The following is a 16957-nucleotide window of genomic DNA, read 5'->3' as shown; positions in this document are numbered from 1 at the left end:
ATCATCCAAAACCTCTATTCTATAAGTAATAAAAATCCATTTCAAAGCCAGACTAATTATTCTTAGACTTCAGGCCACTGTTCCTTTCTAATCTCATAGACCAATGGACCAGACTACAAGATTCACCTGATGACCCTGGTTTTCCAAATAAATGTGCTTTAAATGGCTAATCCAAATATAATAGATAGAATCCATTTAAAAATGCTAAATTTTATGGTTGTACTGCTTATACATGGACTTCGTTTTCAAAAGCTTAAATTAAAAGATTATTCACAAAATACTTTCTGTTTATGTTCAAATTCTTTATTAACATTAGGTACATTTGAAGTGCACTGCACCTATTTACAAAGACTTAAAATGATCAGAAATATAAAGTGTAAACTTAAAGAGAAAATCACAGACTCATTCCGTTCTGTGAAATGCAGCAGTTAACTATAATTAAATTTACAATAATTTTAAGGGATAGGAAGAGGAACTTAGAAACTGAAGGGGAAAAATGGTATTCAAGATCTGAACAACACAGCTATTGTTGTATTGAAAAAATAATTTATTAAATGAATATAACACTGGGAATAAAATGCATTATAAAAGTAAAAAAAAGTAAATTCTAAATATAAATAATAGTAGTTTCCCTAATTAACAAGTTGTTCTTCACACATTCAAAGTTTTAAATATAATCTTCTGACTTTTTTGGCCACCCCCTTGGGCATATGAAATTCCCAGGCCAGGGATCGAATTTGAGCTAGAGCTGCAACCTAGGCCACAGCGGTGGCAATGCCGATCTTTAACCCACTTCACTGGGCCATGGATCAAACCTGTGCCTCAGCAGCAACTACAGTCACCACAGAGACAATACCAGATCCCTAACCCACTGTGCCACAGCAGGAACTCCTGAAAGGCCAAATTTGGAAACTGTATGGTTCACTTTAAAACAGACATGCATGCAGCCCTATAATATCTGGTATTTAACAAAGATGATCTTGTTTTATCAGACTGAAAATGATATTAATTTAAATGATTGTTCTTTTAAAAACATTAAAGTCTAGAATAATATTTTGAAATGAACAAGTAGATCATTTTATTATATTCTTTCTGTCTGCCAGGATAGTAAACATATTTCTAATACAGTTTGTGGAAAATATTCTGAGATGGAGCATACCTGTACATTTTGATGAAGACTTTTAAAACTGTTGGTACTTTGGTAAAAAGTAGTCTCCTTTTTAGATCAAAGCTTAACAAAAGCCATAGTATCTATTAGTTTATGTCAGTAGAATTTTAACCACCATATCTTAATATGTATATCAAGATACTAAATTTTTAGATAGTGAAGAAAAAAACGGAGATTGTCATTTCACTTCTCTAATAAGTTCCCTTCAGTTTTTAGAAAGCACATGTAGTTCAGTATATCAACTGTGATTTCAAAATGCTAGCATGATTACAATGTTATTCATAGCAATATGCAAAACAGTAGAAACACAAATTAAACGAATAACTTCATACTATAAAAATGAAACAAGGCACTTTCAACAACTATATGCAAAGCTAAAATAAACATTTTTTTTTCATAAAGCAGACACACAGGCCCTAAAGAGACCTCTGTAAAAAGTGAAATAGTGAAGGCACTACATCTTTTTCCTAACTCCACTTACTAAAGAAATTCACCAATTAAAGTTGGCACAAAAGAGTTTAATTATCATAAAGTGCATCACTTGGTTAAATATATTATGAAAACCAGCATCAATACATTATAGCATCATATTCACATATACAGAAACAAAACTGCAATGCCAGGAACTGACATAGGAACTCTGCAGGATATATGGCTTTTTCTCTTTTTTTTTTTTTCATATAACTGCCTATTTGCTTAGAATCTATATTTTCAAAAGAGTATGCCTTGATTAGCAAAAAGAGGTAGTGTTCTGAAAAAGGCAAACCCACTGATTCTATAAATAGAGATTCAAGATAAAGGTTATGTGGAAATTAAACAAGTACAACATATAATACACTGGTATACTTATTATAGTATTTTGACATTAAACCAATTAGCTTTTAAAATCAAGGCTATTTTATCTCATTAGCTATGTTATTATAGCTCTTTCAAAGAGTTTTCTTTGGTACTAGAAAGTTTTCTTCTTTTAAATAGTAACATTCCAAATAAGCAGCTTTTATTTAGAGGTGATAAACATGTAAGTATTTAACACTCAATTCATCTTTATCAGTGATTTAAACCATTAATGAAAATGTATCATGTCAGAGACACAAAAAGTATACATCCAACCCAGATAACAACATGCAATTTGCAATTTATGTCCACTTAGTCAATATAACTGGTGATTTAAACAGACTTGCATATATACACATACACAAACAAGTGTGTACATCCACATTCGTCTGGGGCAATATACAGGCAAAACACCAAAATAATTTATGCACAGTATTTAAGGATGTGGGCCTTGAAGACAGAACTCCAGATTTTTTTAAGTGTATTAAACACAAAGATTGGCTAAAAGACAATTTAAAGCAACAGTGAATATATTTTTTACTCCAATAACTTAAAAAAAACTTTATGTAAACTTTATACATGTGCAATCTTGCCGTTTTCTGTAAATGCTTCAGTCTCTTTTTTTCTTTTTAAATATTTGCCACTCTACTCTAAATTTACAGAAACATAAAAAATGGAAGGAACCGCTTAAGATGCATTAGTCTTCCGCATTATATGCTACTTCTGCTACTTCTATGTCTGATACAGAATTATCAGGTTCACTAAAGCTTGAGCATTGCTTATTATCAGCTCTGCAAAAAAAAGAGAAACACAATGAAGAGACTGGATGCATATTATTTCACTTCACTATTACCTTTACAATTTTTCACCTCATGTAAAGAAGACTTAAATATTTAATGGAAAAACATTCAGTGAAAAAATATTTCAGTAGGAAGTTAATATTTTAAAGTTGTCACTGCCAAATAACACCTTTAGAGATGTATTTTTAACTCAGGTCCATTTTTCAACAAAAATCTAGTTTGTAATGACTTTTGCCAACATAAAATTTGTTTTCATAATTACAGCTTAACCATTATCACTAAAGTATTAATGGTGACCTTGGATTTATAAGTAATAAAAATTCTATGTGCTTTCAAATATACTGTCTTTTTCTCATTCTTATTAGATAGGCAGGGTGGCTGATTTTAGTCTTCCACTTTTTGCATGGAAAAGACTGACATTGAGAGTGATTAGAGACTTTGTCAAAGTTACAAAATTAATGAATTAACTGAGTCACAGCCTAGTTAATTCAGGCTTACTTTCAAAAGAAGAAATAAAATTTACAGCCTGCCTGTGAAAGATTGATTTTTAGGGACATCCTAGAATAGCTATAGTCTCCCTCTGTTTGCTCAGCAGATTCATGATAAAATGACACCGAGTTGATAAAAACTTACTCTGTAGAGTATTATGACTATTTCCTCCAATTATTTGGAAAATTATGCTATAAAAAGGCAAATATTATATACCTAGATTCTTTGTCCAAGACATCCTGATCAACCTCAAGTGCAGGGGACTCCACCTTTAGGATCTGTCCACCTTCTATTCCTGACACGAGTAGTGATCCTTCAGGTTCTAGAGATAATGTCCTAAAAGTAAGGTACAGCAAGAGGTTATTTTCTATGAACAAAACAGGTATATTTATTGTTGTCAGTGCGTGTGCGTGTAGCTGTGTAGCTTGAGTGGCCTTCAGTTATTCCTTTTTTTTTTTTTTTTTTTGGTCTTTTTGCCTTTTCTAAGGCTGCTTCCACAGCATATGGAGGTTCCCAAGCTAAGGGTCCAATCAGAGATGTACTCATACTCTTAATAAGCTGCTGACTCTGGGAGTCAACAGTAAAATCAGTACTTACGATTTTAAAGGACTTTTTTTTTTTTTTCCTTTGATGGCCACACATGTGACATACGGAAGTTTGCAGGCCATGGGTTGACCTGGAGCTGCAGCTGCTGGTCTACACCACAAGCCATAGCAACACAGGATCTGAGCTGTATCTGCAATCCATACCACACCTCACAGCAAAGCTGGAACTTAACCCACTGAACAAGGCTAGGGACTGAACCCCATTCTCATGGATACCAGCTGGATTTATTACTGATGAGCCACAAATGGGAACTCCTAAAAGGATTTTTAACATTAATTCAATACATGCTGATGTGAAGGCAGACTAGAAACTTAGTGTAGGAAAAGTTGGCATAAATGCCTAGAAACAAAGGTACTATTTAAATAGGTTAAAATAAATAATGATTATCTTGTTGAGCAGCTATAGGTCTACTTTTCCAGATGCTTTCTGGCCTTCAAATGTTCAGCCTCCTAAATAAGTAATCCAAAAGCAATTTTTCCAATCTACAAGGAAGTATACCAAGAGTCTAAGACTTTGGGAATCGGAAATTTCCTAAATTATATCAACCTTAGGGCATTTAGCCCAGAGTATCAGGCTGAATTAGTGAGACTAAAGATGCAGGCATCACAACATACCTGATTCTGTTTTCTAGAGAGTCTATATGAAGTTGTTTCTCATTGAGCAGTTTCTTCAATGATTCCAGCTCCTTTTGTTTTTCAAGTAGTTCTTTTTGAAAACGGTAGTTTGTTTCTTCTAAAGTTTCACAGAAAGCCTTAAAAACAAACAAACAACAAATAAAAAACACATACAGAAAAGGAATAAAATTATTTATGCAGTATCTTTCGCAAGAGTATAACCGAAGAGGAGTTCTTGTCATGGCTCAGCAGTTAATGAGCCTGACTAGTATCCGTGAGGACAAGGGTTTGATCCCTGGCCTCGATCAGTGGGTTCAGGATCTGGTGATGCCGTGACCTGTGGTGTCGGTCACAGACGCAGCTCAGATTTCCTCTTGCTGTGGCTGTGGTGTAGGCTGGCAGCTGGATCTCTGATTCGACCCCTAGCCTGGGAACCTCCATGTGCCTAGGGTATGGCCCTAAAAAAAAATAAACAGTGTATATAACAGAAGAGTCAAAGAACACAGATAACCAAACTAATATGTATACAACCCGGATAATTTCTTCTCTACCTTCATCTTTTTAAGTCTCTTTTAAAAAAAATTTCATTAAGTTGTAAGCCAGGGCACCTGAAATGAATATGTGATATCCCTCTGGTGTACAACTGGGAAAAAATGACTTAAGAACCACTGTTTTAGTTTCTATTCTCCTTAGTCTGTTTTTGCCCAGTCCTAGATGATTACACTTAAAAACAAAAAACAAAAAACCAAAACTGTGGCTATTGATTCCATTTGTATTAGTTCAGGAGACATACCCTTTAATAACAACTTCTTTATCTGTGATAATGTTTCCCCTTGCTTCTCCTTTTTGTCATTCAAGGACATTCTTTATACCCAGGAAACTAAACACTGCTGAAATAAAGATTAAAACAAAACCAAAAAAAACCCCAACAAAATCATACTGTCATGAAAAATGATGTCATGAAAAAATATGGATTGCTTACTGTGATGAGCCGATCAATGCTTTTAATTGTCCCTAGTTATCTATATCATTCTCTGTCTCCTCTGCAACTATTTTAAACCTTCACCCCTGGCAAATCCAACATGTTACTGCTGGTGATCTCAAGCCCAGCAGATGATCTTTATTTCTATACCAGAAAAGTCACTGACTCCCAGAATTCTAAATACATGTGTATCCTGTACTTGTCCTCAAGAATACGTGCCTCTTCAAGTGAAGTCCTGTGTCTGTTGGAAGCTTGCCCCCTCATATACACTCCCTTCCTGCCTCTCTCTCTTTGGTGTGTTTGTCTTGGCCACACCAGCAGCATTGGGAAGTTCCTGGGCCAGGGACTGAACTCCAGCCATGGCAGTGACAATGCTTAGTCCTTAGCCTCCAGGCCACCAGGGAACTCCACCACACACACACACACACACACACACACACATACACACTCTCTTTCTCTCTCTCTCTCTCTCTCAAATTTTCAACCATTTCCCCTCTTTTGGTCCTTAAGTTTACTTGACTAAAGTTTTAAGTAAACTCTAAAAATATCTCCATTAAAAAAAAATACTCTCTCGATATAAGTCTCTCTAGCTACTAACTTCTCTTGCTCCTTTCAAAACGAAAAGGTTTTCCACAAAAAGGTTCTTATCAGATTAAGAGTTTTATTCTTTTCTCTACTAATTATGCCCAAGCAATGCTAACAATGACTTCTAGTCGTCAAATCCAAAGTTCTGTTTTTCTCAGAGTTCCCTTTGTGTGCAGTGGAAATGAATCCAACTAGTAACCATGAGGTTGCAGGTTTGATCCCTGGCCTCAGTCAGTGGGTTAAGGATCTGGTGTTGCCATGAACTGTGGTGTAGGTCACAGACGTGGCTTGGATCCTGCGTTGCTGTGGCTGTGGTCGGCAGCTGTGGCTCTGATGAGATCCCTAGCTTGGGAACCTCCATATGCTGCAGGTGTGGCCCTAAAAGAGCAAAAAAAAAAAAAAAAATTTGTTTCTCTCAACTTCATAGTATATCACTACTGACTTAAACACTTATAAAAAATGTATTTTAAAAATGGAATCCTCTTTCATTGGCATCTGTAAAACTTTCTGGTTCCCCTTACTTTTTAATCGCTCCTAGTTTTCTCCCTGTTCTTCATGTGGGTATTCATCTGCGTTTTATCTTTGATTATGTATTCTCTTGTTCTATATGCCATCCTTAGACAATTACTGTTATCACTTCAACTATAACCTATGTTATATGCTATCAACTTCCAATTTTGTTTTCTGTTAATCTCTAGCCCAGGCCTTTCCTGAGGACATAGATGTCATTCATACGCCTAATGGTCCTCATCTTTAACTGGATGTATCAATGGTAAGTCAAAATGCATTCCCAAGGGAATATCTGCTCTATCACCTCATCATCAAGGCCACTAAGCAGGCATCTTAGATCACTGCGCCTCCCTACTTTCTATGACCTAGGTAACCCAGGCTTTTTCACTTTCCCCCTCTTCTCCCCCAATGTCTCCTTAATATCTCTGTGCTTTTGTGACTTACTGTCTCTATTCATTTCTATCGTCTTTGGTTCTTAACCAAATTACACCACCAGTAAACGAACTGGCTTAACTATGTTCACTTTGGCACTTCAAGCTGGCTTTCTTAAAAAGAGATCTGATCATATTACCTATGATTCAGTACTGCCTAAAGGACAAGGCCAAATATCTTACTTTGGAAAATAAGGTGCCTTATGATGTGAAATATATGCCTTTCACTTCCATTTTGCACTTGTTCTACTATTTTTCCTTTTCTTCGGTCCTCCACATATTCCATGTTGCAATATGCTATATACTCCCATCTATAAAAACAAAAATATTGCACCTCCCTACTTTTTATGATCTAGGTAACCCAGGCTATAAATATTGTTTTTATAGATGGGAGTATATAGCATATACCATTCTGTGCTTGCTGTTACCCAACCACATAAGATGGACGTAATAAACATTCCCAAATTTAAAAACCTGGATATATTTACATTATGAAAAAAAAAATGGACAGTTTTCAACTATCACACAAACAGAAACATAAGACCATAGAGAAAAACAAAAGAAATGAACCACAAATAACTTCCATTGATAAATAATATGGTTGACTAGATAAACTAAGGCCTCTAGCTATAAAATATTTAGTACAACCCCAACTTTTAAAACAGCCATGTGGGCAAGTAACAAAGCTAAATCTCAGGGGGCAAAAATGAAGAGAAATCAAAACAAGTGTCATCACATGGGCACTGGCACTCACAGCGTCAGGCTGCTCTGTGGTAACCTTGAATCTTGAACACTAAAATGGGCAAGAGATGAAGAGTAGTCAGGCACACTTTGGGGGCAAGTGGTAAGAAACGGGACACTCAGTATTGTCTGTCTCATCCTGGCCTCTGAGCTGGGAGAGAAAAAGTCTTTCCTGAAGAATCTATAATCAGGGGCTAATGCCTCAGGTGGATGTTGGGTCTGAATTTATACTATCACAATTTGTCAGAAGCATCCAAGCTGTGAAAAGAACATAAAAATTGGTCTAGGATTTTCTGCTGTGGTGCAATGGGATTGGTGGCATCTCTGAAGCACCAAAACACATGTTCAATCCCTGGCCTAGCATAGTAGATCAGTAGATTAAGTATCTGGTGTTGCCACAGCTGCTACAGAGGTTGTAACTGTGGTTCAGATCCGATCCTTGGCTTGGGAACTCCATATACTGAGATGCAGCAAAAAAAAAAAAAAAGTCCAAGATCAATGATACTCAACATATCTCTGCAGAAGGACATAGCCTCAACCTCAGCTATATGGCACTCCTACAGACCAAGTTCTAATCAAAGTGAATATATAATCTAAAATTACAAAACACAATAGGAAATCATCCAACAAAAGAGTGGACAGACCCAATAAAGAGAAAGATGAAAATCTCATAAACTTAAAGATAACATAACTACTCAATAGAGACTATAATATATGAACATCTTGAAAATATTTTTAAAAAGCCACTATTTTTTTTTTTTTTTTTGCTGCATCTCAGTATATGGAGTTCCCCACTTTTACTTGAGACAAACCAAATAGAGTATCAAAACATGAAAAATATAATCAGTAACATTAAAATCTTTTTTTTTTTTTGGTCTTTTTAGAGCCACGTCCACAGCATATGGAGGTTCCCAGGCTAAGGGTCAAATCAGAGCCACGGCCTACGTTGAATTGGAACTATAGCTGCCAGCCTACACCACAGCCACAGCAATGCCAGATCCGAGCTGCATCTGTAACCTACACCACAGCTCATGGCAACGCTGGATCCTTAACCCACTGAGCAAGACCAGGGATCGAACCTGTGTCCTCGTGGATACTAGTTGGGTTCTTAACCTGCAGGAATATTTCAGTGACATAATTCCAACGATACATTTAACAAATACACAATGACAACAAGTGAATTCAGTATACCACTTTTGGCAATTAATGAATTAAATAGAAAAAAAAGCTTGTAAACATTTAGAAGATTTGAATAATAAAATTAACAAGCTTTAGCTGATAGCTAGATATTGAACCCTGAGCACAACAGTTAGGAAATAACAAAAAACTTTTTTCAAGTACACATGTAAAATTTAGAAAATTTATCAGGTATATGTAGATCTTAAGATTACAAAACACTGTCTCAACAATAACAATCAGTGTCATAGAGAATACATTCTTTGACAACTCAAATAGATGACAAAAGTCAATGTTAGAAAAAGCTTGAAAAACTTAAGAGAATTCTAAATTTAGGGGACAAAGAAGATAGTTTAAAGATTGTGTAAAATATGATTACAAAAATACTATTTATTAAGACTCTCCTCAGGCCTCCTTATTCTCAGAGATACAACACTATGGTTTTGTTTTTGGTTTTTTTTGCTTTTTAGGGTAGAACCTGCGGCATATGGAGGTTCCTGGGCTAGAGGGTCTAATCAGAGCTGTAGCTGTTGGCCTAAGCCACAGCCACAGCAACCCAGGATTTGAGCCGCTTATGCACCTACATCACAGCTCACGGCAATGCTGGATCCTTAACCCACTGAGTAAGGCCAGGGATTGAACTGGCATCTTCATGGATGTTAGATTCATTAACCACTGAGCCATGACGGGAACTCTCACAACACTATTGAAATTAGGCCAAATAATAACCAAACAATGGCCTCTAAATGTTCAAGTGAAATGAAGAGTTGCATGACTTACTTTAAATCAATAGCTGGACATAATTAAGCTTAATGAGGAAGGAATGTCCAAGAGTCAAGACAGGCCAAAAGCTAGGCCTTTTGTGCTGGTTAGCCAAGTTGTGAATGCAAAGGGAAAGTTCTTGGAGGGAATGTGCAGTGCTAGTCCAACCAGTACATGAATGATAAGAAAGCAAAAACAGCTTTATTGCTGACATGGAGAAAGTCTGAATGGTCGAGACAGAAGATCAAACTGACACAACACTCCCTTAACCAAAGCCTGATCCAAACAAAGGCCCTAACTTATCACTTCTGTGAAGGCTGAGAGAGGTGAGGAAGCTGCAGAAGAAAAGTCTGGAGCTAGCAGAGACTGGTTCATGAGGTTTAAGGGAAGAAGTCATCTCCATGACATAAAGGTGCAAGGTGAAGTAGCAAGTGCTGATGTAGAAGTTACAGCAAGTTAGGAGATAATTAATGAAGGTAGCTAACTGAAACAACAGACTTTCAATGTACATGGAACCACTCTATATTGGAGAAGATGCCATCTAGGACTTTCATAGCCAGAGAGGAAATGTCAATGCCTGACTTCAAAGCTTCAAGGGACAGTCTGACTCTCTTGTTAGGGGCTAATACAGCTGGAGACCTTACGGGGACGACAGTGCTAACATACCATTCCAAAAATCCGCTATTACAGCTCTTCAGAATTAGGCTAAATCTAATCTGCCTGTTGTCTGTAAATGGAAGAACAAAGACAGATGAGAGTACATCTGTTTAAAAAATGGTCTACCGAATATTTTAGGGCCACTGTTGAGACCTACTGCTAAGAAAAAAAAAGACTGATTTCAAAATATTATTGCTCATTGACAATGTACCTGATCACCCAAGTACTGAGGGAGAGGGACAACAAGTTGTTTTCATGACTGCTAACCAATGTCCATTCTGCTACCCATGTATCAAAGAGTAATTTTGCCTTGCAGGTCTTATTATTTAAGAGTTACATTTCATAAGGCTATAGCTACCATCAATAGTTATTCCTCTAATGGATCTGGGCAAAGTCAACTGAGAATCTGGAAAGAATTTACCAGTTTACCGTTCTAAGACGCCACTAAGAACATTCGTGATTCATGGAAAGAGGGCAAAATATCAATATTCATAAGATGTGGATGAAGTTGATTTCAACCTTTTTGGATGACTTTGAAGGCTTCAAGACTTCAGTGCAGGAAGTAACTGCAGATGTGGTAGCAAGAGAACTAGAATTAATTGTGAGCCTTAACATGGGACTGAATTATTGCAGTCCATGATAAAACTTAACGGCTGGGGAATTTCTTCTAATGGATCAGCAAAGAAAGTGGTTTCTTGTCTTTTTTTTTTTTTTTTTTTGTCTTTTTGCCTTTTCTAGGGCTGCTCCAGGCTAGGGGTCTAATTGGAGCTGTAGCTGCCGGGCCTATGCCAGAGCCACAGCAATGTGGGATCTGAGCCACGTCTGCAACCTACCCCACAGCTCACAGCAACACTAGATCCTGAATCCACTGAGCAAGGTCAGGGATTGAACCCGCAACCTCATGGTTCTTAGTCGGATTTGTTAACCACTGCGCCATGACGGGAACTCCAAAAGGGGTTTCTTGAGAAGGAATCTACTCCTAGTAAAGAAGCAAATAAAGTGGTTTCCTATATATTTTTTTTTTTTGTCTTTTCCAGAGCCATACCCACGGCATATGGAGGTTCCCAGGCTAGGGGTCCAATTGGAGCTGTAGCTGCTGGCCTACGCTACAGCCACGTGGGATCCAAGCTGTGTCTGCCACCTTCACCACAGCTCACAGCAACGCCAGATCCTTAACCCACTGAGCCGAAGCCAGGGATCGAACCCGCAACCTCATGGTTCCTAGTCAGATTCGTTAACCACTGAACCATGACGGGAACTTCCGGAAAGTAGTTTCTTAAGATGGAATCTACTCCTAGTGAAGAGGCTGTTAAGACTGTTGAAACGACACCAAAGGATTTAGAATATTACATGAAACTTAGTTGATAAAGCAGCAGCAAGGTTTGAGAGGATCGACTCCAGTTTTGAAAAATGTTCTACTGTGGGTAAAATGCTATCAAATAGCATTGCATGCTACAGAGAAATGGTTAGTGAATGAAGAGTCAATCGATGTGGCAAACTTCATTGTTGACTCATTTTAAGAAATCACCACAGCCACCCTAACCTTCAGCAACCACCACCTTGATTGTTTAGCAGCCATCAACAATATTAAGGCAAGACCCTCCACCAGCAAAAAGATTAGGACTTGGTTAAAGACTTAGATGATGGTTAGCATGTTTAAGCAATAACTTGTTTTTAAAGTATATACATTGCTTTTTTAGACATACTGCTATTGCATACTTGATAGACAACAGTATAGTGTAAACATAATCTTTATATGAACTGGGAAACCAAAAAATTTGTGTGATCTGCTTTATTGCAATATTTGCTTTATCACAGCAGTCTGGAAATTGAACCTATAGTATCTTTGAGGTATGCCTGAGTCCTGAAGAAGACTATTTTAAGATGCATACTGTAATACCTACAGCAACTGCTCAAAAATAACTAAGAAAAAGTAAAAATTTCTACAGGGGAATCAAAATGGCATATGAAAAACATTAATTTTAAACAGTAGGCAGTAAAGGAGGAAAAGGATCAAAAGAGATAAGACAGAAAACAAACTCCAAGATGGCAGATATAAAAGGCAAAGAGGTCAGACTGAATAAAAGGCAAAGATCCAACTATATACTGTATACAAGAGACAGAGCTTAGATTGAAAAAACACAGGCTGAAAGCACAAAGGTAGAAAAAGATATACAATGCAAATCATAGTGGTAAGAGAGCTGTAGTAAATAAGATTGCATGGTATTGGCATATGGATAGATAATGAGATCAATGAAAGAGAATCAAGAGTCCAGAAAAAGCCCCTTCTTTTCATATTCACTTGACTTTTGATAAAAGTGCCAACACAATTCAATACAGTGTACCAAAACAATTAGATATCTATAGAACCTTAAGATTTTTTCCTCACACCTCATAAAAATTAGCTCAGGATGGATCATAGACCTAAATGTAAGAGCTAAAACTATGATTTTATTTATATGAAATATCCAGGAAACACATATTTGCAGAAACTGAGAGCAGATCAGTAGTCGTCTGGGTCTGGGAGCATGGATTAACTATAAAATGGCTTGCAGAATTTTTTTTGAGGTGATGGGAATTTCCAAAACTGGCTTATGGCAATGGAGGAATAATTCCACAAGCTTACTAAAAGTTATTATATTGTACATTTACAATGAAATAGCAAATAGCAAATTTTATGAATGAAAATGTTACTTCAATAAAACTTTTTAAAAAGCTATAGCATTCACTCTAACACAAAGAACTGACTCAGTTTAACTGAAAACATTACAAACAAACTTATGAATTAAATCTGTTCCATTTAAAAACTATTAAACACTTGAGGGAAAGACTTGCATAAAATCCTAGCTAATCTATTACCACCAAATCTGTTTGTAAATCTAGTCAACTTTTTCAAGAAACAGGCCACTTTAACATGTCAATTAATGCAATTTGAGTAGCGTCAAGGTTGAGCTGAATTGATAACAAGATAATAACGGCTACCTCTGAAGATTAGTTTGATTTTATCTGTAGGTTCTTTACTTTGATACTTAGATGGAAGAAAATTCAGAATACAAATAATGCGTTTAAATATAAAACAAACTTCCAAATAATTTTCTTTTTTTTCTGAAACAATTTGAAGACAATAAATGCAATATTGACTTTTAGAACTTCATTGACTAACATGTATGAATTTTTATTTTTTTCACTGAATTAGGCCCATGTATTTCAATGAAAGAAAGCTTTGACCTCAAACATTAAAAGCTTTATGTGCAAAACTACCATGGGCTGAAATTATAATTTTGCTGTTGTTCCATTCAAGAAACAATGTAGTTATTGTATGGTATTATTTGTTCCTCTTTTCATGTGATATATAATACAGCACTTACCCTGCTTTCTTCTAGGCTATCAAATGGACCTGGTGGATCATCCAGACAAAGAAATTCTCTCACTGCAAGGCTTTCAAAGGAAAAAAAAAATTAGCTGGGGCACAAATAAATTTACAAAAGACAGCAGAAAGCAAAAGTTACTTTCAAGCTATGTTTTAAGCAAGTTGGTTCTGCTGATAAAGGAAAATAAGCAAGATGGTTTACGTGTTTTCACACAAGTAACAAAATACAAATATAAAATCTGCAGAAGATACAAAGATTTTAGATCTTATGAACATAGAGATTGTGAATCTATGTTACATAAAAACTGTATGAAATAGAAGTTCTGGTGGCTGTGTGGGTTTATGATCTAACATTGTCAGTGATGTGGCTTGGGTCGCTGCTGTTTGATCCCTAGCCCAGGAGCTTCTGTATGCATGGGTAGGCCAAAAATACATAAATAAAACACTGAACTGTGGCACCAGCCCTTATTGATTAATGGTAATATAATTTCAATCCTTGTATTTTAAAGGATTAAGAAGAAAAATTTGCTAAATCAGGATATATGTGCAATAATTCTGAAAAGAGAACAGTAAAATATCTGCTGTGCTGATTGAATGATGTAATTATTTCATCAAAGAAATGGAAAGATATTCCACGATCTTGGGTTAGAAAAACTAATATTGCAAAAATAGCCATATTACCCAAAGCAATCTACAGATTCAATGCAATCCCTATTAAATTACCCATGACATTTTTCACAGAATTAGAACAAACAATCCACAAATTTATATGGAACCATAAAAGACCCCAAATTGCCAAAGCAATCCTGAAGAACAAAAACCAAGTAGCAGGCATAACTCTCCCAAACTTTGGGCAATATTACAGAGCCACAGTAATCACGACAGTGTGGTACTGGTACTGAAACAGACATACAGACCAACGGAACAGAACTGAGAACCCAGAAATAAACCCAGACACTTACGGTCAATTAAACTTCAACAAAGGAAGCAAGAATATAAAATGGGAAAAAGACAGTCTTTTCAGTAAATGGTGATGGGAAAACTGGGCAGCTGCATATAAATCAATGAAACTGGAACACACTCTCACACCATGCACAAAATATAAACTCAAAATAGCTTAAAGACTTAAATGTAAGACAGACACCATCAAACTCCTAGAAGAGAACAGAGGCAAAACATTCTCTGACATCAAACTTACAAGTTTTTTTTCTTAGGTCAGTCTCCCAAGGGAACAAAAATAAAAGCAAAAATAAACCAACGAGACCTAATCAAACTGACAAGCTTTTGCACAGCAAAGGAAACCATAAAAAAAACCCCAAAAAGACAACCTATGGAATGGGAGAAAATAGTTTCAAATGATGCAACTGACAAGGGCTTAATCTCTAAAATATGCAAACAACTTATAGAACTCAACAGCAAAAAACACCAACAACCCTATTGAAAAATGGGCAAAAGACCTGAAATAGACATTCCTCCAAAGAAGATATAGAGATGGCCAACAAGCACATGAAAAAATGTTCAACACCACTGATTATTAGAGAAATGCAAAAATCAAAACTGCTATGAGATACCACCTGGTCAGAATCGCCATCATTAGTAAGTCCACAAGTAGCTGGAGAGGGTATGGAGAAAAAGAACCCTCCTGCACTGTTGGTGGGACTGTAAATTGGTACAACCACTATAGAAAACAGTATGAAGGTACCTCAGAAAACTAAATACAGAACTACCATATGACTCAGCAACCCCACTCTTGGGCATATATCCAGACAAAACTTTCCTTGAAAAAGATACATGCACCCATATGTTCACTGCAGCACTATTCACAATAGCCAAAACATGGAAACTACCTAAATGTCCACTGACAGATGAATGGATTAAAAAGATGTGGTATATATACACGATGGAATACTACTAGCCATAAAAAAGAATGAAATAATGCCATTTGCAGCGACATGGATGGAACTAGAGACTCTCATACTAAGTGAAATAAGCCAGAAAGAGAAAGACAAATACCATATGAAATCACTTATAGCTGGAATCTAATATACGGCACAAATGAACCTTTCTACAGAAAAGAAACTTATGGACTTGGAGAACAGACTTGTGGTTGCTGAGGGGGAGGGAGTAGAGGTGGACTGGGAATCTGGGGTTAACTGATGCAAACTATTGCCTTTGGAATGGATAAGCAATGAGATCCTGCTGTATGGCACTGGGAACTATATGTAGTCATTCATGATGAGGATAATGTGAGAAAAAGAATGTATATATGTATGTGTTACTGGGTCACTCTGCTGTACAGTAGAAAATTGACAGAACACTGTAAAACAAGTATAATGGAAAAAATAAAAAAATCATTTAAAAATGCATTTCGAAGTAACAGAAGCCAGAATAAAATAGTAAATAGCAACATTTTAGCTATAAGAGATTATGCAATGAGACCTCCTTTCTCCATCCATCTTTACATATCTTTCATCTTGACAACCTGAGTTACATGCTATTTTTGGATACAGGACTGTGCCTATTCTCTTCTATGTTTTGATATAATATTCCCTCTCATTTGGAAAGTCCTTCTTTACTTTCTCTTTGTTGGTTCAAGTATCATTAATTCTTTAAACACCAGCTCAAATGTCACCCTCTAGGAAAGCTTCCTCTAATTCTCTCGGTCTAAAGTTCTCTCTACTTCTTCTGAAAGAGATCCAGCTCTATCCATCATTGTTTGTTGGGGGTATGTCTTTCTCCTTTTCAGTTTTCTTAAATAAAGGATTGGCATCTAAGGCACTTTTGTGTAGCCATAATACCTCATATATAGTAGGACCTAAATGTTTATTCGACAAAAAACCCAGTAATAAATCTATTTATCATAAAATATCAACATTTTAATCTTTTTTCTTACTTTGTATTCTTTAACTGCATCTGAAATATTCTCTTAAAACATTTATACCAACAATTCTTAATATCCTTTCAAGTTATTTTCTTTCACTTCTGCTGTGTTAACAGAAAAGTTGTAATACTAAATAAGAGCTGCCAGTTGTGTAATGGCAAGCTCTTAGTCAACATGATAGTTAAGAAATTACTGTGTTGTGAGGGTCTAAGGAATCAAAAAGGAAAGTGAAAGAAATATATAATGAATTAATATCAAATAATTGTTTGTATAAAGATAATAATTTTCTATGCTGCCATTCCAACTCTAATTAGGAAACTAATAGGCATACCAATAGGTACAACAAACTAA

The 16957-nt window shown here is 36.1% G+C and overlaps 1 protein-coding gene across 2 annotated transcripts in view; it reads right to left on the bottom strand.

Annotated features, from left to right (window-relative positions):
* Positions 1-287: 287 nt before the first annotated feature.
* The window catches only part of SNX16 (sorting nexin 16), a 36481-nt gene continuing 19811 nt past the window's right edge, over positions 288-16957 (bottom strand). For both annotated transcript variants that reach the window (XM_001926702.6, XM_013988064.3), the window contains 4 exons: positions 13724-13793; positions 4512-4648; positions 3508-3627; positions 288-2793 (listed from right to left, as the gene is read on the bottom strand). In XM_001926702.6, the coding sequence (XP_001926737.1) occupies positions 2700-2793; positions 3508-3627; positions 4512-4648; positions 13724-13793 (421 nt within the window). In that variant the 3' untranslated portion in view covers positions 288-2699. The remainder of the gene's footprint in view (positions 2794-3507; positions 3628-4511; positions 4649-13723; positions 13794-16957) is intronic.

Source organism: Sus scrofa, chromosome 4 (genome assembly GCF_054392235.1).
Source record: "Sus scrofa isolate SSC_HxYL_T2T_F1_AM1 chromosome 4, Sscrofa_HxYL_maternal_Yorkshire_Landrace_v2.0, whole genome shotgun sequence".
In the NCBI taxonomy this organism is placed as follows: domain Eukaryota; kingdom Metazoa; phylum Chordata; class Mammalia; order Artiodactyla; family Suidae; genus Sus; species Sus scrofa.
The sequence above is the reverse complement of the archived record's forward strand: the minus strand, read 5'-3'. Positions and strand labels throughout refer to the sequence as shown.